A 23,287-nucleotide genomic window follows, 5' to 3' on the forward strand; every position below is an offset into this window, starting at 1 on the left:
TGTCCCATAATGTGTTATTTCTCTCCATGCATATATACATGTGTGTGTGTGTGTGTGTGTGTGTGTGTGTGTGTTTGTGTTTGCATGCCCCCTCATCCCCACTTGTGTCTGTCGACCACTTGGTTCATCCTTTTTAACTCAACTGGACTATGTCCAGCTGAGTTTTTGTCGACACCCAGTGTCCGTCGTCCGTCGTCCGTCTGTCATCTGTCTGTCTGTCTGTCGTCTGTAAACAATTCGACGTCTATGCTCTAAAAGTCACGAATATTGATCAAATTTGATGAAACTTGTTATGCAGCATCTTTAAGACATAAACTAGTTTGGGATTGCATTTTGGCGTTGCACGCCCAAAAATGGGCACGGCAGGGCGGCCATATTGAAAAATCAATTTTTGTAAATCTGGTACTTCCTAATGTAGCTAGAAGGCTGAAACTTGGTGTGTACACAGTATGTAACAAACCTCAACACATATAACTAGAGGTTCCAGGGAACCTGAACTCAACTGGTCTATATCAATATGGTTAGAATATGCATAATAGAACCACAAACTATATAGTTTATATGTGCTAAAGAGGTACAGTAACGTTGAAGGTATCTCATGTTTAAACAGGAAACTAGAAAAAATTGAGTTTTAAGTGAGGCACGAAAAGTAAAACTACAATTACTTTTCTCAGATTTCAAAGTTGAATGTATTTAGAAAGACTTGGTCAAACAATATACATGTATGGTATTGAATCAAGATATGTTGAATATTTCAATAGATGTGTTCAACAGGGTTTAAGTATTCATTCATCAAATCCCCACCTCCTCACACACACACACACACACACACACATAGTCATTATTCATTGAATTAGACTCAAGTGACATTACAACTTAGTCATTTTCTCTTGAATTATCCATACATTCTCACACTGTCAATGGTTTGAGAGACTAGTACATAGACAGGAAAAACAGTTAGCTTAGTTGTGGAGTGGACAAATGCTAGATGCTCTTTTACTCTGTTCCTAGCTGATTGTTCGAGTAAACAGCTTTCCAACATTTCGATCTTGAACTGTGCGACTGTTCTTCAGGAATCTGTTGTGGCCAGAGTTTATTTTCGATGAACATATATAGTCGGTGTGGAAAGTGGTAATGCGTTGAACTCTGTGTACAACAACATTTAGAGCAAAACCATTACGATATTAAAGTACGCAATTTGCATGCTGTGATGATGAAAAACATGCCACGTGTCTTTTCGGAGAATGTCCACATATAACTTGGGTGACGGATTGATTGCACACAGAAGTGATAGTCTATTAGTCACACACATGGGTCCATTTGTTGCATACTTTCAGGAGTTCAGTATAGAGATTTGTGCTGAAAAGAAAGAATGTCTTTGAAAATAACGATGCAAATAGATGCAGACCTGCAGACATTATATATATTGTTGCGAATATGGAATTTGGCCTCCATATCCGCTTGTAAATATTCCCCTATTTTCTCCAATACTCCCCAACTTTCCCCAATCCCCCATTCCCTAGTCCCATTGCATATAAACAACAATCAGTAGAGCCGACCTTCCCCTTATTCCCCCATTAAATGTCGTGCCCAGGTCCACCGCACCACACGTAGACAACTTTCGGACATCTTCCTAGTTATTCTTAATCTATGTCAGTTAAGGCCTCGTTTCCATTAATTATGACTCTTCGTTGCACCAGAATGTGATTATATGGCATCAGTAGTGAGTTTAGGACCTTTCCCATACCTCCTCCCATCTTCTTCCCCAAACAACAACAATAACAACAACTACAACAACAATTACAACTACAACTACGACTACAACAACAGAGGGGCGGGGAGTGTGCGTCCTCACACCGGCTCGGTTACCCGCCATGACCATGCGCTCCACGGCGTTACCCCGAAGGGGCTGGCTGTCAGCTCCTCGTCAGGGGCGGAGCCAGTAACCCCCCCACGCACCCAATGAGAAGCAACGTGCCGATTCCATCTGGGGCGGAGCTAACGAGCCGAGGGCGTGTCACTCCCCGCCGGATATACGCGGCCCCGCGCCGGAAGTGACGTCAGATGCGCCTCAGCTTGGAGAGAGAAGCCACCGCCACCCCCAGCGCGACGATACCTCCCCGCATCTTTGGACCGGACCGGACCGTACTGTACCCTGCCCCGAGCCCAGGAGGACCTGGAGCCATCGATACCCGCTTTCCTGCCATCAACCCCCGTGTGAGTCAGCCGTTGTCCCGTTTGTCTGTCGTCTGTCCGGGGTTAATATAAGAGTGTGTCTAAGTGCCTGTCTTTCTGTGATTATACCTCTAGCCCCTGTAATCTGACCTTTCCGTACGAATATAATCTCCTCCGGAGGTCTTGAGAATTGAAACATTGGTGTCGTATTGTGTTATTGTAATCCAGCCGGGTGTCTTCTTTTTCTTATTGAGCCAGCATCGCGCGACTAGTCAACGTTCGGGCACAATCGGGTAACTTGTGCAGACGTGGTCATACCATAAAACCGCTCGGTAAATAACATCCAAGCCACGTCTGTAACAATTGGTGTCGAGGAGTGGAATTCGAACCCGGGACTAAATTTATTAGGCCCAAATTGGTAACAAGTAGAATCGATTCGGAGCGCGTTTCCCGCGCGAAATTATAACGGCGAAATTTGAATTTGTTTTACGAAAATAAAATAAAAAACCGAATTTTGAAAGTCGCGCTATGGCGGGTCAAGACAGCTGGGGTCCGGTAAAGGAGAGTGAGGTAGGGTCGATCCAGGACCAAATTGAGGGACAAGAGGAGAGCGAAGCAGTGAGGGCGGCAGGTTCGCAAAATAGCGCCGTCACGCACGAAGTAGCGGGCGCGCAAAATGGCGCCTCGCAAGAGCGCGTGGTAGCCGAGGCCGCTGTATCAACGGGCTTTAACATGCAGCCGATTGACATACAGGCCCTCATTGCGCAGCTACAGGCAGCTGTACAGATGAGTATGGGGAGCCAAATTGAGCGATTGGGGAACCGGATGGATGCTCAGAGTGAGCAAATGAGGGTTAATAGTGAGCGATTAGAGGGCCAAATGGGGGTAATGGGAAACCAAATGGGGGTAATGGGAAACCAAATGGGGGTAATGAGGGACGAAGCGAGGGGTACCGGTGAGGGGTTAGACAACGGGATAAAAGAAGTAAAACATGGGTTAACGGGGGTAGAAAACAGAATGGCCGCTCAAGAGAATCAAATGGAAGGGATGCAAAAAGGGTTAGAGGGGTTAGAAAACAGTATGGAAGGCAAATTGAGGGACATGAGGGACCAAGCGGAAAGGGAAGTTAACCAAATGGGGCAGCAGATAGAGGGGGTCAGAATGGGGGTAGAAGCCAAACTGGATGCTCACAGGGAGGAAATGGAGCAGATGAGGGTGGCATCTGGGCAGGAGATGCAAGTGATGGGAGAAGAGATCAGAAGAGGAGTGAGTGAGGAGGTCGGAGGAGTGCGCGAGGAGGTGAGGCACTGTAAGGAGCACATGGAGAAGGAGGTGAGAAAGGGGACTGTAAAGTTACAAGGGGGCATAGAGGTCCTGACGCAGGAGGTGGAACAGCTGACGGAGGGACAAAAAGAAGTAAAGGAGCAGGTTCAAAGGAACACTGCGGTATTAGGAGGATTAAAAGCGACACAAAACGACATAAAAAACGACTTGATAGCGACAAAGAGGGAATGTCAGATGGTACGTGAGGGACTGACAACGAGGCTGGACGAGGTGATAGAGGTTATGGAGACGACGGACCGGCAGGTGAGGACGCACATGGAAACGGTCAAGGTAGCCTTAGAGGATGAGCTTGAGGAGACGTACCGGGACATAAAAGAGGTGAAGCAGAAATTAGAAGAAGTGGAAGAAGGGGTGAGCGAAATTAAGAAGCGACGGAGAGAGGATAACAAAGAGATAAAGGAGGAAGTAAAAGAATTGGTCCAAAGTCTGTGTTTGGATCGTGATGATGTGCTCATTAACCGGATGAGGGATTCGCAGGTGATGGAGGAGAAGCGAAGAGGAAGAGGACCCGGTGTAAGTGGTGACCAATATGGTCGTGCGTATGATGCGCCAGGGGATTTAAGAAGCTTGGGGATTGGTTTGGATCCGGGTGTTCGTGAAAGGCCGTTGGTGAGGTGTGTGACAGGTCTGGTGTGCGAAAGAGGAGGTGTGCGAGAAAGTCCGACTCTGGGGTGTGTGAGGAAAAAGTGTGTGCCAAGGAGTGAGGGTGCTGGCGAGAGTGAGTCGGTCGTAGCGCGTGTGCGAGGGGGCACATGGAAGCGCGGGGTGGTGAGTGTTACAGAGGGTGTGACGGGAGAGTGTGCGCAAGAGTGTGCGCGAGAAAGGTGTGTGACGGACAGGTGCATGGGGAAAGAGTGCGCTGTCAGAAGTAAGGAAGAGTGTCCACCTGTGGTGAGTGTTACAGAGGGTGTAATGGGAGAGTGTGCGCGAGAAAGGTGTGTGACGGACAGGTGCATGGGGAAAGAGTGCGCTGTCAGAAGTAAGGAAGAGTGTCCACCTGTGGTGAGTGTTACAGAGGGTGTAATGGGAGAGTGTGCGCGAGAAAGGTGTGTGACGGACAGGTGCATGAGGAAAGAGTGCGCTGTCAGAAGTAAGGAAGAGTGTCCACCTGTGGTGAGTGTTACAGAGGGTGTAACGGGAGAGTGTGCGCGAGAAAGGTGTGTGACGGACAGGTGCACGAGGAAAGAGTGCGCTGTCAAGAGTAAGGGTGAGTGCGCTGTCAAGAATGGAGGTGAGAGTAGTGAGAGTGACAAGGAGAGTGAGTTGGTTGTGACAGGTGAGCGAGGATGTACACCTGGGATGGAAGGATGCACACCTGGAAGGGTAGAGCGTGAGTGGGAATGCACGCTGGAGTTGGTGGTGAGGCACGTGGTTGGGTGTGCGAATGAGGGCACACCTGTGATTGTCACAGAGGAGGTGACCGAGGAGGGGGCGCGAAGCGGTGTATTGGTGAGGTGTGCGAGCAACAAATGTGTGCCAAAGTGTTCGGTGGTCAGGTGTGTGACCAAGTCTGTGAGTGGAATGAGAGTACCTGGGTGTGTAAGGAAAGGTACGAGGAGCATGGGCACAGCTGGATGTGTGAGCAAGGAACGGGCTGCGGGGTGTAAGCGTCCAGGTGAAGCATCGACGTTAGACGGGGTAGAGTTTAGAACGACTTTTAGCCGAAGCAGGCCCTCGGTGCGTGCCGGGCCTCGCTTTGAACGGCCGCGTCCAGGCTCCACTAGGCGGAGCTGGCAGCCCGATAGGAAGGGTCGTCATGGCGACCACTTTTTGGTGAGACGTGCCGGCAGGTCTAGATCGGGGCATTGGATGGCTCCACGCCGAGGTGGTGTGTGGGATCGCGGCACGGGTAAGCCCCCGTCCCTGCACCGAGTGCCGGACGCATCCAGCCGCTGGCACAAAACAACCAGCATCCATTGCTTGGCTTTACGAAGCCGGGCTTTGGACAGGGATTGGCGCACCGAGAGGTATTAGTAAGTCGACTGGGTGATGAGGTTAGTGTTTTGGACCCAAAATTAGAGAAAAACAAAATTTGATGATTGGCAAGGGATTGGCAGTAGTGATTGGCAGATGATGGGCAGTGATTGGCAAATTTTTAATTTGTTGAAATTTGATGTGCAAAATTGGTAGTGAGAGACCCCCGATGTGGTGGGATGGCATCCCTGCCACCCTTCCCATGTGGGGCAAATGCGCTATAGCTTATGGGGGTGTATGGCAGTGAAAACTAGCCCGGGTGGGTTAGGATATGGTGTGTAGGGATCTAGCGAGGATTGACATTAGGTGACGTTAAGTTTAGTTAGTGACTGATACCTGTAGTGGGGACGCAGGTAGTTTAGTGTGGATGATAATGACGTGGGAGCGCAATAGTTTAAAGGGACGACTGGGAAGCGCAAGTTTCAGAAGGGAGTAGTTAGCTGAGATGATGCCGTGTGTGTGTGAGAATTGAACAGGTGTGATTGCACAGGTGTGCAACTGGACAGGTGTGTGGAGCAGTGGATGAGTAGTGAGTGTTGTGGATCAGCGCGAATGCGCTTGGGGAGAGAAGGGTGCGGGTGGCACCAAGTGTGAGAGCACAGGTGTGCAAGTACAGGTGTGTGGAGAGAGTTGGAGTAAGTGGTACGGAGTGGTGTGCATGGTGCGAAGGTGTGGATGGGGGAAGAGTGGACCCCTTTCACGAGTACCCGGGGCGGGTAGTGTAAGTGTTAGGTAGAGGCTACAGGTAAATTGTGGTTGGATATTGGCATCTGTGGTGCGGTTGCAGAATGGTGTTGTGGATGGGTGCATTAGTGTTGTGGAAATGGCTGGGCGTGTAGCCTGTTAGTGTGTGTAGTTGGTTGGGCACTCCACCACTGTGAGGATGTCGGCCAGGTGAGGCCGCAGGTGGGCTCTGGGAGCCGGTAGAGTTGTGGATGGGGCCCGAGGATCCGGAGGATGGACCCGGGTAGCCCAGTGCCAGAGAGGGCACCGAGTGGGGAGAGTGCCAGAGGGCCTTCCCCAGGTAGTTAGGTTAGGGTGAGGAGCAGGTAAGCTCGGAGGCAACTGCAGTGGTGGAGGTGTGCAGGTGGGTAGACCCACTGGGAGAGGTACACGCCACAGCCCAGAAATTGTGCGAGGGCACCGGGAGATGAATCGGGGGAGTGAGACCCCAAATTGAAGAGCACCACAGTCTGGCCAATGGGAATTGGTTTTTAGAACCAATAGTGTAAGAGGGCCAATGGTTTGGCCGGAGAAAGACCCCGGGTAGTGTAAAGTTGTAAAGTCATTTAGGAAATAGTTAGGATTGATGAACCTGTCGCACCATACGCAGCCACTTACCTGTGGTGATGATGATGACTCCACACCTGTGTTTTCTTTGTTTTGTTGCAGGAAATGAGATTGCTGTGGATTTGTGAGACGCATCACGACGTGGATGAGACATTGGGGTGATTCCATCTCTCCCTCCCTAGGAGGGACTGATGATGAATTGGTAATGGCAAATTTTGATGTGCAGTTGGAGATGGCAAATTTTGATGAGAGTTGAAAATGGCAAATTTGATTGGTTAGGAGGGAGAGAAGACGAATTTGGTTTATGGGAGGAACGGGGAAGACAGTAGGGATGTTTGTTGATTTGTAAAGTAGATGTTTATGGGTAGTGTTGTGTTGTGTGGATACAGTAAGGGGTGAGGGAGGGGCCATGTAGGTTACCTGGTGGGGGGGGGGGCATACGATAGGAACGTACCTGTCTCACCTGGTTCCCATGTGCCCCCAGTGTGCATCACCTTACATTGCGTGCACTTTTGCGCCCTTACCACCTTACTCACTTGTCTGCTTCTTTTGTCTCCCACCTCCGAGGATCTGGCTTTGGGGTAGAGAGAGAGGAGAGAGAGGTGCTGGCTGCGCAGTTGTGGGCCTGCACTTTCGCTGTTTGCTGCCGGGATCGATACACCATATGGACCGCAATGTTTGTGGCCACCCACAATGGACCGCAGTTCGTTTGCGGCCAAGCACCACCCGTTGATGGACCTATGGGTCAACGTGGCACCTATGCCATAAAGGTGAACCACTGTTAGTTAACACCAAGTGCACCACAAGAAGAGCAAGAGACACCTGCAGGGTTAGGGGTTGTCGAATTTATTTTTATTCCAATGAACAATGGTGACTGCACCGATTGGTGGTGGGGTGGTGCTGTTGATGCTCGGGAAGGGTGCTCTGCACGTTATTAAAGGCCGTCGGCCACAGAGCACTCGTGGGTTGGTGTATCGATGTTGGCAAGCGCGCTCTCTCTATGCATAACATCTGCATGTGTTCCTCCAAAAACAGGTCCTGGATCGTAGTGTAAATAGCAGCGTAGTCTTGTAAATAATGCTCCCTACCGGCTGTATGTTTAGTTTGAGGATTCTTTCCGGAATCGGTTATCCTGTGGGTGTGTTTCTGTGAGGAGAAGGGTGCAACGTCGCAGGGGGACATATTTACTCATTTGTGAATATCTGTAAAACTGTCGCACTCAGGGTAGAGTTAATAGTAGAGGGAACTACATTGCGTGCCACACTAAAGTAGGTAAAAATTTATCGGGTCGGGACGCCCCGAGGGTAGAGAAGGGTGCAATGTTGCGAATATGGAATTTGGCCTCCATATCCGCTTGTAAATATTCCCCTATTTTCTCCAATACTCCCCAACTTTCCCCAATCCCCCATTCCCTAGTCCCATTGCATGTAAACAACAATCAGTAGAGCCGACCTTCCCCTTATTCCCCCATTAAATGTCGTGCCCAGGTCCACCGCACCACACGTAGACAACTTTCGGACATCTTCCTAGTTATTCTTAATCTATGTCAGTTAAGGCCTCGTTTCCATTAATTATGACTCTTCGTTGCACCAGAATGTGATTATATGGCATCAGTAGTGAGTTTAGGACCTTTCCCATACCTCCTCCCATCTTCTTCCCCAAACAACAACAATAACAACAACTACAACAACAATTACAACTACAACTACGACTACAACAACAGAGGGGCGGGGAGTGTGCGTCCTCACACCGGCTCGGTTACCCGCCATGACCATGCGCTCCACGGCGTTACCCCGAAGGGGCTGGCTGTCAGCTCCTCGTCAGGGGCGGAGCCAGTAACCCCCCCACGCACCCAATGAGAAGCAACGTGCCGATTCCATCTGGGGCGGAGCTAACGAGCCGAGGGCGTGTCACTCCCCGCCGGATATACGCGGCCCCGCGCCGGATGTGACGTCAGATGCGCCTCAGCTTGGAGAGAGAAGCCACCGCCACCCCCAGCGCGACGATACCTCCCCGCATCTTTGGACCGGACCGGACCGTACTGTACCCTGCCCCGAGCCCAGGAGGACCTGGAGCCATCGATACCCGCTTTCCTGCCATCAACCCCCGTGTGAGTCAGCCGTTGTCCCGTTTGTCTGTCGTCTGTCCGGGGTTAATATAAGAGTGTGTCTAAGTGCCTGTCTTTCTGTGATTATACCTCTAGCCCCTGTAATCTGACATTTCCGTACGAATATAATCTCCTCCGGAGGTCTTGAGAATTGAAACATTGGTGTCGTATTGTGTTATTGTAATCCAGCCGGGTGTCTTCTTTTTCTTATTGAGCCAGCATCGCGCGACTAGTCAACGTTCGGGCACAATCGGGTAACTTGTGCAGACGTGGTCATACCATAAAACCGCTCGGTAAATAACATCCAAGCCACGTCTGTAACAATATATATATATCAGTTGAGTTTTAAAAAAAGGAAAAAAATTTAAAATGCCATATATAGCAAAAGGTACGAATTTATCTTCATGTTAGTGCACATGCAAAGATTTGTTACAAAATGTGCAATAACTGTCCTAGAATAGAGCCCCACCTAATAAAATGCACTAAGTCCAACTTGTCTCCATGGAAAGCAGAAAAATAAATTTTCTTTAAAATCTCTAAGTGGCAAAAGGCACCAGGTCAGCGCCTAACTAATATGTGTACAAAGTTCGGTTAAGATATATTGAACGGTTTTTGAGTTCTGCTCCGGAAACGAAATGTATAACAAAATGCACTATGTCCAACTTGTTTCCATGGAAACCAGAAAAATGAAAAAATTCAAATATCTTTAAGTGGCAAAAGGCACAAGTTTCATCAAATTTGATCAGTATTTGTGACTTTTAGAGCTTGGACGTCGTCCAAACTGATGTTTATGGGTCAAGTCATGTCATAGGTCACGACGAGGTCATTTTTCGGACATCGTCAAAACCCGTAATATATGTGTTGAGGTTTGTTACATAATGTGTACACACCAAGTTTCAGCCTTCTAGCTATATTAGGAAGTACCAGATTGACAAAAATTGATTTTTCAATATGGCCGCCCTGCCGTGCCCATTTTTTGGCGTGCAACGCCCAAATGCAATCCCAAACTAGTTTATGTCTTAAAGATGCTGCATAACAAGTTTCATCAAACTCAATCAATATTTGTGACTTTTAGAGCGTAGACGTCGAATTGTTTACAGGCGACAGACAGACAGACAGACAGACAGATGACAAACGGACGACGGATGACGGACACTGGGTGTCGACAAAAACTCAGCTGTACATAGTCCAGTTGAGTTAATAAATTCAAGTCTGAAATCTGAGAAAAGTAATTGTAGTTTTACTTTTGATGCCTCTTTTAAAACTCAATTTTTTCTAGTTTCCTGTTTAAACATGAGATACCTTCAACGTTACTGTACCTCTTTAGCACATATAAACTACATAGTTTGTGGTTCTATGATGCATATTCTAACCATATTGATATAGACCAGTTGAGTTCAGGTTCCCTGGAACCTCTAGTTTATTGATAGCGTCTTCTCTGCCCTTATTCCTGTATTTCCTTTAATAAACCCAACTTTAATAAACCCAATAACCCCGTGTTTCCCCCCCCCCCTCCCCTTCCCACGCCTCCTGCCCCCAAGCCCTCTCCCTCCCACACTTCTCCCTGCTATCAAATGTTGTGGTTGTGTGCTTCCCCTTCTCTCCCCATCTTGGCTTCCGCTCCCTCTTTTGTATATTTTGTTTGTCTGGTTGATTTGTTTGTGAAATAAATGTGAGCTCTTTCATGAGCCTAGATTCAGTATACAAAAAAAAAAAAAAAAAAAAACTAAAAGCGACGTTTTCTCGCCTTTTGCCTCCCGCGTGTTGAGCCGCGAGGTTCGGCCTTGGATTGGAACGATCCTTGGATTTTGTTAGGGTAAGGAACAGTTAATTGAATGCAGTATGAATTTGCTAAGTTCAGTAATCTTCATGAGTAGCAAAAGCTCCTAGCGAGTTGAGTGATCATCTATAAACGACACAAAAACCCACAGACACTTCTCGAATCATATCGCTGTAAAACATAGAAACACCCGTGAGCGATTGTGCACGAGCAAGATTACATGATGTGCCATTGTCTCTGGTCATGTGACCCTCCGTAAGCAATGGTGAAGCTCCATGCATGAATATGTTGATGCATATGCCTCTGCCCACGTTCGATGGCAACCCACTTATGTTTGATCTCAATTAAAGGTCGCATGAAAAACGAGAACGGCACTCGGTATAGCGCATACCTCCGTCAGGCTGAACCGTTTACGTTTTGTATCCCATAGGTCATATCTGGATCCGGACCTCAACCACAATCAAATCATTTTGTCCTTGTCGCATACCCAACCTCTCCACCAAATTTCGTCTGAATACGACCACAACTTTTTGAGATATCCTGTTCACAATCAAACAAGCAGACAGACAGACAAACAGACAGGGGTGAAAACATAACCTCGGTAAACCTTTGGTGGTGGAGGTAATTAAATGTCACATGACAGAGAAAGGAGAGATGAGAAAAGGGACAACATAAGATGCTTCTAACTCAAATTATAGTCTGCAAAATCATTTTCAAAGGGCACATGACCTTTGCCCTTTTAAATCTAAACAGTTCATACTTTTATTACAGAGGTGTTATTATTATTAATGTTTTTTTCTTTTGTTTTATTTTACTTATTATTACATACTTTGCCAGGTTTGGTTGAACTCCTATCTCTTTCAAATCAAATTTCCTGGTAACAAAAACCTGATAACGCACTGATGCAGTGCCCCGACACCCTATTTTAAAGTGCCCAATTCCCCGTATGAAAGTGCCCCGACGCCCCTTCTGAAAGTGCCCTGATGCCCCCATATTAAAGTGCCCTGATGCTACGTCTGAAAGTGCCCCGATGGCACGCTGTAAGTGCCCCCACACCCCATCTGAAAGTGCCCCGATGGCACGCTGAAAGTGCCCCACACCCCATCTGAAAGTGCCCCGATCGCACTCTGAAAGTGCCCCCACACCCCATCTGAAAGTGCCCTGATGCTACGTCTGAAAGTGCCCCGATGGCACTCTGAAAGTGCCCCCACACCCCATCTGAAAGTGCCCCCACACCCCATCTGTAAGTGCCCCGATGGCACTCTGAAAGTGCCCCCACACCCCATCTGAAAGTGCCCCACACCCCATATGAAAGTGCCCCGATGGCACTCTGAAAGGGCCCCCACACCCCATCTGAAAGTGCCCTGATGCTACGTCTGAAAGTGCCCCGATGGCACTCTGAAAGTGCCCCCACACCCCATATGAAAGTGCCCCGATGGCACTCTGAAAGTGCCCCCACGACCCATATGAAAGTGCCCTGATGCTACGTCTGAAAGTGCCCCGATGGCACGCTGAAAGGCCCCCCACACCCTATCTGAAAGTGCCCCGATGCCCGCATATGAAAGTGCCCGATGCTCCATCTGAAAGTGTCCCGATGCCAGCTTCTGAAAGTGCCCCGAGGCTTCTGAAAGTGCCCCGAGGCATCTGAAAGTGCCCTGATGCCCCCACCTTAAAGTGTCCCGAGGCATCTGAAAGTGTCCCGATGCCCCCATCAGAGTGTCCCGATTCCCCTATCTGAAAGTGTCCGGATACCCACATCTGAAAGTGTCCCGATGCCCTCATCTGAGTGTCCCGATGCCCCATCTGAAAGTACCCCAATGCCCCATCTGAAAGTTCCCCGATGCCCCATTTGAATGTTCTCCGATTCCCCATCTGAAAGTTCCCCGATGCCCCATATGAAAGTGCCCGATGGCCCATCTGAAAGTGCCCCGAGGCATCTGAAAGTGTCCCGATGCATCTGAAAGTATCCCGATGCCCCATCAGAAAGTGTCCTGATTACCCTATCTGAAAGTGTCCCGATGCCCCCATCTGAAAGTGTCCCGATGCCCCCATCTGAAAGTGTCCTGATGCCCCTTCTGAAGGTGCCCCCCGATGCCCCATCTGAAGGTGCCCTGATGCTCCTCTGAAAGTGCCAGATGCCCCTCTGAAAGTGCCCGATGCCCCATCTGAAAGTACCCCAATGCCCCCAACAGAAAGTTCCCCGATGCCCCACCTGAAAGTTCCCCGATTCCCCATCTGAAAGTTCCCCGATGCCCCATATGAAAGTGCCCGATGCCCCCATCTGAAAGTGTCCCGATGCCAGCTTCTGAAAGTGCCCTGATGCCAGCTTCTGAAAGTGCCCCGAGGCATCTGAAAGTGCCCCGAGGCATCTGAAAGTGTCCTGATGCCCCATCTTAAAGTGTCCAGAGGCATCTGAAAGTGTCCCGAGGCATCTGAAAGTGTCCCGATTCTCCCATCTGAAAGTGTCCCGATTTCTCTATCTGAAAGTGTCCCGATGCCCCCATCTGAAATTGTCCTGATGCCCCCACCTGAAAGTGTCCCGATGCCCCCATCTGAAAGTGTCCCGATGCCCCCATCTGAAATTGTCCTGATGCCCTCATCTGAAAGTGTCCCGATGCCCTATCTGAAAGTGTCCCGATGCCCGCTTCTGAAAGTGTCCTGATGCTCCCATCTGAAAGTGTCCCGATGCCAGCTTCTGAAAGTGCCCCGAGGTATCTGAAAGTGCCCCGATGCATCTGAAAGTGTCCTGATGCCCACATCTTAAAGTGTCCCGAGGCATATGAAAGTGCCCCGAGGCATCTGAAAGTGTCCCGATTCCCCATCTGAAAGTGTCCCGATTCCCCTATCTGAAAGTGTCCCGATGCCCCCATCTGAAAGTGTCCCGATGCCCCCATCTGAAAGTGCCTCGATGCCCCCCATCTGCAAGTGTCCCAATACCCCCATCTGAAAGTGTCCCGATTCCCCCCATCTGAAAGTGCCTCGATGCCCCCATCTGAAAGTGTCCCAATACCCCATCTGAAAGTGTCCCGATGCCCCCATCTGAAAGTGTCCCGATTCCCCCCATCTGAAAGTGCCTCGATGCCCCCATCTGAAAGTGTCCCAATACCCCATCTGAAAGTGTCTCGATGCCCCCATCTGAAAGTGTCCCAATACCCCATCTGAAAGTGTCCCGATGCCCCCATCTGAAAGTGCCTCGATGCCCGCCCCGGCTCAATGTGCCCCGATGCCCCGACCGAAAACACCCTGACATCCCGACAATCTGCCCAACAATGTAATGCAAACAGTCTTTGGTTGTGGAACATAGACAATCGTAAAGAATTGCAAGCAACCTGAAGGCCCAAGGTTTGAGAATATTTCTTCGCTTATATTTTACCTTCGTTAGTTCGTCTTCATTTACAATGTTAGTGTTTGTAGCATCCTTTAATTTCTCTTTTCTCCCCATCTATCTATTTATTTATTTTCGTCTTGCACCCTCCGGTATTCAATTCCTATTAATGATGCCTTCTCCCAATTCAGCTGGAATGTTATTATTTTGAAAAGCATTTTGAGCAGCATAATATGGTCGTCGATTTGAGCTGAGGTTTCATCAGACCACGTTTGCTTATTCTTCACTCCATTATTTCTGCAGTAACATTTCGCTGTGCCACAGGCAATTTTCAATTGCGAAATGTGTTCCACATAGATTGCTGTGAAATTCACATTGCCTCTTGATTTTCAAGCTTACCTCTTTCTTTTTATTCTTTTTCTTCCTCTTTCATTCCTTCTTTCTCTTTATTTTTCAGTCTATCTTTCCGTCGGATTGAATGACCCCTGTGTGCACCATCGGTCGTGAACCCACTGTTCAGAAAGGATCTAGGCTCAAATGCCGGTTCCCAGCTGATGATCTGGATAGCCATTGATTCAGGCATGTCAGTAACCTGAAGAAATTCTTCAAATCATTATCTTTCTCTCTCTCTGTCTCTCTCTCTGTCTCTCTCTCTCTCTCACTAGTACATATCTATATGTATATAAACGCGAGTTGTCTGTGTGTGTGTGTGTGTCCGCGTTTTATTCAGAGATGGCTGAACGGATCTTCATCAAACTTGCAGAGGTTCATCAGTGAGTGCCTGGGAGTGTTTTAGGCCAAAAGAAAAATTGAAAAAGAAAAAGCTCGTTTTTTTGGAGTTAAAAAAAAAAATCAATAAATAATAATCGCTCGATAGTGCTGAAGCCTTTTTAAATTAATGACAGTTATATACAAGTACACATTCGCATAAATAAATACAAAACAATCACCAGACATTTGAATACAAATAAATCAAACAATTCCGGAAGTGTACAAAGTTGGTAGTACGGCTTCTTCTTCTTCCTGATCGGCATCACACTTAACTCAGAAACGTGATGAATGCCACATTCACAAACCAGCATATATATGAACCCCCTTCCTCTTCTGACTCCCCCCCTCCCCTCCCCTTCCCCCTTCTCCCCCCACTTCCTCCCCTTCCCCTCCTCCCTGCCCCTTCCCCCCTCCCTCCCCCTTCCCCCCTTGCTCTGCCTTCCCCCCCTCCAACCCCTTCCCCTCCCTCCCCCCTCTCCCCCTCTCCCCTCCCCTCACCCCTCCCATCCCTCCCCTCCCCCTCACCCCTCTCCTTCCCCCTCCCTCCCCTTCCCCCTCTCCCCCCACCACACCCTTCCCTCCCATTACCCCCTTCCTCTCCCCACCCCCCACCCGGCAATGCTGGGTACTTCTGCTAGTATGTATATAAAGCTCGCCGCCATTGGACTCTGGAGCAGTGAAAACGCGTTCTCTGGAGTGATGAATCACCCTTCACCATCTGGCAGTCTGACGGACGAATCTCGGTTTGGCGGATGCCAGGAGAATGCTACCTGCCAGAATGCATAGTGCCAACTGTAAAGTTTGGTGGAGGAGGAATAATGGTCTGGGGCTGTTTTTCATGGTTCGGGCTGGGCCCCTTAGTTCCAGTGAAGGGAAATCTTAATGCTACAACATACAATGACATTCTGGACGATTGTGTGCTTCCAAGTTTGTGGCAACAGTTTGGGGAAGGCCCTTTCCTGTTTCAGCATGACAATGCCTCCGTACACAAAGCGAAGTCCATACAGAAATAGTTTGTCGAGATCGGTGTGGAAGAACTTGACTGGCCTGCACAGAGCCCTGACCTCAACCCCATCGAACACCTGTGGGATGAATTGGAACACCGACTGTAAGCCAGGCCTAATCACCCAACATCAGTGCCCGACCTCACTAATGCTCTTGTGGCTCAATGGAAGCAAATCCCCGCAGCAATGTTCCAACATCTTGTGGAAAGCCTTCCCAGAAGAGTGGAGGCTGTTATAGCAGCAAGGGGGGGACCTATTCCATATTAATGGCCATGATTTTGGAATGAAATGTTGGAAGAGCACATACGGTTGTGATGTCTGGGTGTCCACATACTTTTGGCCATGTAGTGTATAAATATATAGCTCTTTCTAACCACTGGCTGACTGATATTAACGTTTGGTGCCTTCTGGGTGTCGTAAAGCTGAAATTTGGTATGCCAATGGACATTGAAGCCGGTACACCGGAAAAAATACCAGAACCATCAGGATGTGTCCGCAAATAAAAATTTACTTTAAAAAAACCGGAGACTTTTTTAAAAAATCGTATAAAAACAAAACAAAAAAATCTCAATTGATATCTAGCATTTGAGAATTGTAATTCCTAAAACTGTAAAATGTGAAATACAAATTTCAAACTTTACCTAAAAACCGTAAACGCATCTGTAAAATAAATAAATAAATACCGTAAACAGATATCTAACAGCAGGTCAGTGATGCTTGCCTTTAATCATAAAGCTTCTATTTATTATGTACCTGCATACGAAGCACAGTTTGGTATTGCTTTCCCCACTAGTATGTATGTATGTATGTATGTATGTATGTATGTATGTATGTATGTATGTATAATATATGTATGTATGTGTATATATATATATATTCACTCTCTCCTGTTATGCTTTGTGCATTTCCCAGCATTCTCTCGGTATTTGTTCTCCTTTTTGATTTGTACGTCTCCATGGCCGCTATGCCGGCCTTTTCACCTTGGACTGCGGTGTGCGCCTAGCGCGGAAGGCGTGAGACGAATGGCAGGAACCAGGCGCCATGTATCATGCTGTAATTCCCGGGTTCACTGCTGTCGCGGTGGCTTAGACGCTAAAATCTCGCAAATTTGATCCCGCAGTAGAAAATATGGGGCGCTTTAGCGACGCTGGCAGCTGAGTATGAGGCAGGCGCACCGTCCAGGTAATGGTACCCTTGCCACACGGATGATGGCGTTGTGCTGGGTTCGCACTGCATATCGAGTGACGTGCGAGGCGAACAGCTTGCATTAGATGAGTGGTGGCTCTGAGGGTGTGTTTTTGCATCCGTTGTGTCTTGGCGAGCATGAGGGTTGAATGAACAAAATGTTTCTGCATGATGATTGTTTGGGACCACACCAAGGAACCTCACCGTTTACACGGTCTTGGCATCTCACTGCATGCTGCAGCCTTGGGCATCCCCTGCCCTGGGGAGTAATGCACCAAATTACGCATGATGTGTGTTCCATCATGTACTCGTAAATCAAAGTGAAGACGACACTTCCGACATGTTGAAAAAGTTCTGCTTCAAAGATCTGGTGTTATAATATGAGCAACGTTGTTTCCTCGAACACGTCGAATTGTCACGGATATTCAAAATATGGTTCGGTCACTTGTCACTGACTAGATACTCGAAATGGAACATCATCCTGCTCGACAAGGAAGATTGTTCTCATAAAATCATCTGCACTTGCACGTTTACAATGGCCGTTCCAAATTTCTGCCGAGATACAATTGTCCAATACACAGCAAGGTTTCTTTATGTCCCAATATCGAAGTGTGTCGAAATAGTAAATAAATATAATAATGTAATTTTTACATTATTAAATAAATAACTAGAACCGTAAAGCAGGTCGGTGTGCAAGTGCAGGTGATTAATTAAATTAAATAAATCAGTTAAAATAACTAGAACGACACTTCGACGTCACGACACATTATTACATCATTATATATCCTTGTACCAAGTTTGATTTATATCCATTCAGCTGTTCTCAAGTTATCACATTTTTACCTGACATGACCTCTGACCTTTGACCTCGACCCCAAAACTAATCAGTTCATCTTTTCATCATTATACATACCTGTACCAAGTTTGACTTGGATCCCTTCAGCCGTTCTTAAGTTATCGCAGTAACAAAATAATTGTTACTTAATATGACCTCTGATCCTTGACCTCTTCACCCCAAAATGTAATCACTTAATCTTTTCATCATTATACATCCCTGTACCAAGTTTGAATTAGATCCCTTCAGCTGTTCTCAAGTTATAAACCTATTATGGACTCTGACCTTTGAATTATTGGCCCCAAAATCAAATTGGTTCATCTTTGCGTCATAATACATACTTGTACCAACTTTGGTCAGAATACCATCACTGGTTCACAAGTTATCGTGGTAACAGGATTTTTACCTAACATGACATCTGGCCGTTGACCTCATGACCCCAAAATATAAACAGTTCATTTTTTCATCATTATACGTACCTGTACCAAGTTTGACTCAGAACCTTTTAGCCATTCTTAAGTTATTGCGGTAACAAAATAGTTGTAACTTAACATGACCTCTTATCTTTGACCTCTTGACCCCAAAATCGAATGAGTTATCTTTGCATCATAATATATAATCATACCAAGTTTGGTGAAAATCCCATGACTGGTTCACAAGTTAGCTCTGTAGCAGAATTTTTACCTGACCGGACGTCTGCCATTTGACCTTTGACCTCGTGACCCCAAATCTAATCATTTGATGTTTACATAATAATATATACCTGCACCAAGTTTGAATGACATCTCTTCAGCCGTTCATGAAACCGCGGTAATGAACACCTATCATGGACGGATAGACAGACAGACAGACGGACGGACGGATGGACAGCCAGAAGGACAACCCGAGACCATAATGCCTCTGATGACTTCATCGGTGGAGGTATAAATATACATCTCGTTCAATGTATCTCGTTCATGGAACCTTTTTGAACATCCCTCATATCTGACATCATCACACCAGAACTAATCCTCGAATCGTTTAACAGCTGGTGAGATTCTACCTTTTGATTAAAACGTTTAGCACAATGAGGAGACACACACTTGTTCCGGGATTTCTGAACGGAAATGAGATTGCCTTCCGTTGGATTTGCCTTCCAGGAGGCGAAGGCAAGTTGTTTCAGGGCAACTGCCTCACCACAAAATTCTGTGTACCATGGACGGGAGGAAGGGTATGACAACTAAAGACGAGATGGGATAAATCTGTGCATGAGAGAGAGCAATTTACTTTGGAAGAATTCCCAGGATGAGTTGATGTCAGAGGCAGTAGAGATGGGAGACCAGTCCAGATGATTAATGGCTGCTTGAAGACCGTGCCAGTTGGACTGAGTGAAATGCCAGACTCGTCGACACTGAGGAGGCTCTCTGAGAATGTCCAGAGAGATGTCCACTTTAACAAGCACATGATCAGATGAGCCGATTGGAGCATAAGAAGAGCAGCAGACGTTTGCAGGGAAGTTTGTCATAACCAAGTCCAGAAGAGAAGATGCTCCGTTGACTGAGATCCGGGTTGGGAAATTGACAGATTGTGTCAGTCCCAATGAGTCACAGAAGTCCTTTGCTGAGGTGCCATGGCTGGTGAGAGAGGAACCCACACCCAGCCAGTTGGCATGATGACAGTTGAAATCACCACATATGAGGAAGAGAGAGTTGGGATTAGTAGATAGAAGTTGGTCCATGTTATCAGACAGCGAGATGTAGATGGAGTCATCACTGTTTGTTGGACGGTGCAACACACATACAGTATGAACAAAAGGTGGGAGCAAAGGGGAAGCTGTAGCCAGAGGTACTCCTGGGGGTGAGGTGGAGAGAGGGTAGTGCAGGGAGAGTGAGGAAGAGAGTTTTTGATAAAGATAGCAACCCCACCTTCAGGACGAGGCTCAGGTCTATCATACCAGGGAGAGATATTATCAATCATGAGGGAGTAACCAGAGATAGATATTAAGGAATCAGAGACATATTGAAGCAGGAAAGTTTCTGTTAAGCAGATTAAGTCTTGTTTGTCAGAAGCAACCTGTATACAATAACAACATGCATTTTAAGGCCATTTTCCCTGCTAGAGTGGGGGTTAGCCTTGCGGTCCCCATGACAATCTTCTCCATTTTGCCCTATTTTCTGCATCTCTCCTTGTTAACCCCCTTGCCCGCATTTCTTCTTCCACCATCTTTTGCCAAGTCTTTCTCAGTCTTCCCCGTCCTCAACTTCCTTCTACATTCATTTCCATCACTCTTCTCAACCAGTCACTTTCATCCTTCCTCAACACATGACCAAACCATCTCAACCTGTTCCTCTTCACAGCATCAATCACAGGCTCTATTCCCATCATCTTTCGCAATTCATCATTTGTCTTCCTCTCTCTCAACGATACTCCGCACATCCACCGAACCATTCGCATTTCCACCCTTTCCAGCCTTCGTTGCTGCTCTACGTTTATTACCCATGTCTCGCTCCCATAAATCATAACACTTCTCACACATGCAGCATACACCTTTCCCTTCAGCTTCAACGACACTCCCCTCCTCATCAGCACGCCAGTCAGTTCCCAAAACTTCTTCCATGCACATCTCACTCTAGCAACGGTTGCCGAGTCTGATCCACCTTCTCCATTCAGCATGTCTCCGAGGTCGCAAAATGTTTTCACACCTTCCAGCTTCACGCCATCTCCAAGATCCAACTCAACATTTCCTCCATCTGCAGCTCCCTCTGTGCACACCTTACATTTGAATGTAGCTGCCGCACTGGTTAATGACCCTCTAAGACCACTACATAAGTCAGAAGCAACCTGTATCAAGAGATCAATCAGGTTTGAGCGAAGGCCCCGGATGTTTGAGGTCCATACCGTTAAGGAAGAGGAAGTGGGAGCATCAGATACAGGGGAGGAGAGAGGTATGGTAAGACGAGGAAGAGGAGGGGGAGGTAGGGAGAGCTGTTGATAGTGTGTCAAAGATTTCAGAAGAACTAGGAGAAAAGGAGGGAGGATGAGGTGAAAAGGTTTGATGGTGATTGGATGAGGCACAGTGAGGTGTTGTTTGAGGAGGGCAGAGCGAGGAAGAAGGTTGGAGGAGATGGGGGTAAGAGTTGGAATGGAGAGGAAGCACAGAGGACGCATTGAGAAGGAGGGGTGAGAGGGGAGAATTGGAGAAAAAAAGGAGGGTGGGGAGATTTGAAGGGGAGGAGGGGAGAGAGTTCTGAAATGGAGGGGTGAGGAGGGAATTTAGGAGGAGAGAGGTGAGGGGGGAGTTTGGGAGGGGAGGGGTGAGGGGGGAGTTTGGGAGGGGCGAGGGTGGAGTTTAGGAGGGGAGGGGGTGAGGAGGATTTTAGGAGGGGAGGGGCAAGGGGGGAGATTTGAAAGGGATGGGTGAGGGGGGAGTTTGTTTTTTTTGTTGTTGTTTTTTGTATACTGAATCGAGGCTCCTGAAAGAGCTAACATTTACTTGACAAACAAATCAACCAGACAAACAAAATATATAAAAAGAGGGAGCGGAAAACAAGCTGGGGAGAGAAGGGGAAGCACTCAAACACAACATTTGAGAGCAGGGAGATGTGTGGAAGGGAGAGGGCTTGGGGGGAGGAGGCGTGGGAAGGGGGGGGTGGGGGAGGGAGAAGTATAAAACACAAGGACACCAAGGACTTCCAGGACAGAAGTTGGTATTTCAAAAAAGTGGAATTGGGGTGAAATTAGCGGGGGTAGAAAAGATCAAGGTTTTGGATGGGGGAAGATAAGAGATGGTGGTGAACAGCTGTTTTAAAGACCTGGAGGGTGGAGTGGGATTGAAGAGAGTGAGGGAGTTTGTTCCAGAGGCGGGAGAAAAGAGGAATGAAGGAGTGAAGGAGAGCAGAGAGTCTTGATTTTGGCAGTTTGACCATAAGAGGGTTGCAGGCAGATCTTGTGCGACCTGTAGGAATATTTGCGGGACAGAGCCCAGAGAGAGCTGGGGGGGGGGGGGCAATGCCAGAGAGGAGTCGGTAGAAGACGGAAAGACCACCAACCTGCCTGCGGTGAGTGAGTGAGAGGCCCTTGGAGTTAGCTTCATCGCGGAAGATTCCAATGATTCTGAATGCTTTGGTTTCAACAGCGTGAAGTCGAGCTAGGTGTGAGGCAGGAGCACCAGCCCAGAGGGGAGAGCAGTATTCCATTGAGCTGCGGATGAAAGCCTTGTATGTGGTGAGGAGCTCAGGTGTGCCAAGGAAGGACTTCGCACGACGGAGGATGCCCAGTCGGCGAGTGGCTTTGGAGGCCAGATTTGAAATGTGGTTCTCCCAGGAAAGATCATGGCAGATAGTGAGACCCAAAAGCTTGAGTGACAGAACTTCTTGGAGAGGATTATTCAGAAAGTGGATGGGAGAGTTGTCCAGTCGGTCTTTTCGGAGAGACATCGTAAGAGTGTGAGATTTGTCAGGATTGAAAGACATGTTCCACTTGTTTGCCCAGTCTGTGATTTTGTCCAGGTCTGCAGAGAGTGAGGAGGCTGCAGACTGCCGATCTGAGGGATGAAGAATGGAGCGACAGAGAGTAGAGTCATCAGCAAAGAGATACAGAGGATTTTCAAGACAGTCAGAGAGATCATTGATGAAGACCAGAAAAAGCACAGGGCCCAGAACACTGCCTTGTGGAACTCCAGCCTGAACAGGAAGAGGAGATGAGAGAAACCCATTCAGGGCCACACGTTGACTACGACTAGAGAGGAAGTCCGCCAGCCATGCGTGGAGATTTCCATGGATACCAGGATTTTAGGACTCGTGGGCTGATGCCGTCAGGTCCAGTTGCAGAATCCGAGTCGAGGGTTGACAGAAACTTTTCCACCTTGTCAGGAGGAAAGGACACAGAGTCCAGGAGCAGCTGGGTACGACTGGGTACGGTGGGTACAGAGAGGGATGGGTTTGGGACACAAGATTTAGAGGCAAACACAGAGTTGAGGCATTCAGCTTTTTCACGTGCGGAGTCAGCCGTGTGGTCATTTGAGGTGAGGGAGGGGATGGAGGGGGAACAAACACCAGAAACAGATTTGACCAGACGCCACCAGGATTTGGAAGAGGGAGACAGATAAGAGAGTTCGGTCCTGAGAACGGAGAGATATTGTTTCCTAGCTCTCCTGAGGGTGGATACACACTTGTTTCGGGCTTTGTGAAAGGAAATGAGATTTCCTTCCGTTGGATTTGCTTTCCAGGAGACGAAAGCAAGTTGTTTCTGGGCAATAGCCTCACCACAAGATTCTGAGTACCATGGACGGGAGGAAGGGTATGACAACAGAAGACGAGATGGGATAAATCTGTGCATGAGAGAGAGCAGTTTGCTTTGGAAGAATTCCCAGGAAGAATTTATGTCAGAGGCAGTAGAGATGGGAGACCAGTCCAGATGATTGATGGCTGCTTGAAGACCGTGCCAGTTGGCCTGAGTGAAATGCCAGACTCGTCGACGCTGAGGAGGCTCTCTGAGAATGGTCAGAGAGATGTCCACT

General features: G+C 47.9%; 1 protein-coding gene across 1 annotated transcript in view; it reads left to right on the top strand.

Moving 5' to 3' along the window:
• LOC137433836 (CUGBP Elav-like family member 4) overlaps positions 1 to 23,287 on the top strand; it is a 577,562-nt gene that overhangs the window by 309,739 nt on the left and 244,536 nt on the right. Inside the window, 1 exon segment of the mRNA XM_078785224.1 lies at positions 3,682 to 3,700. Within this exon segment, the coding sequence (XP_078641350.1) occupies positions 3,682 to 3,700 (19 nt within the window).

Source organism: Myxine glutinosa, chromosome 10 (assembly GCF_964187855.1).
Source record: "Myxine glutinosa chromosome 10, kmMyxGlut1.1, whole genome shotgun sequence".
In the NCBI taxonomy this organism is placed as follows: Eukaryota; Metazoa; Chordata; class Myxini; order Myxiniformes; family Myxinidae; genus Myxine; species Myxine glutinosa.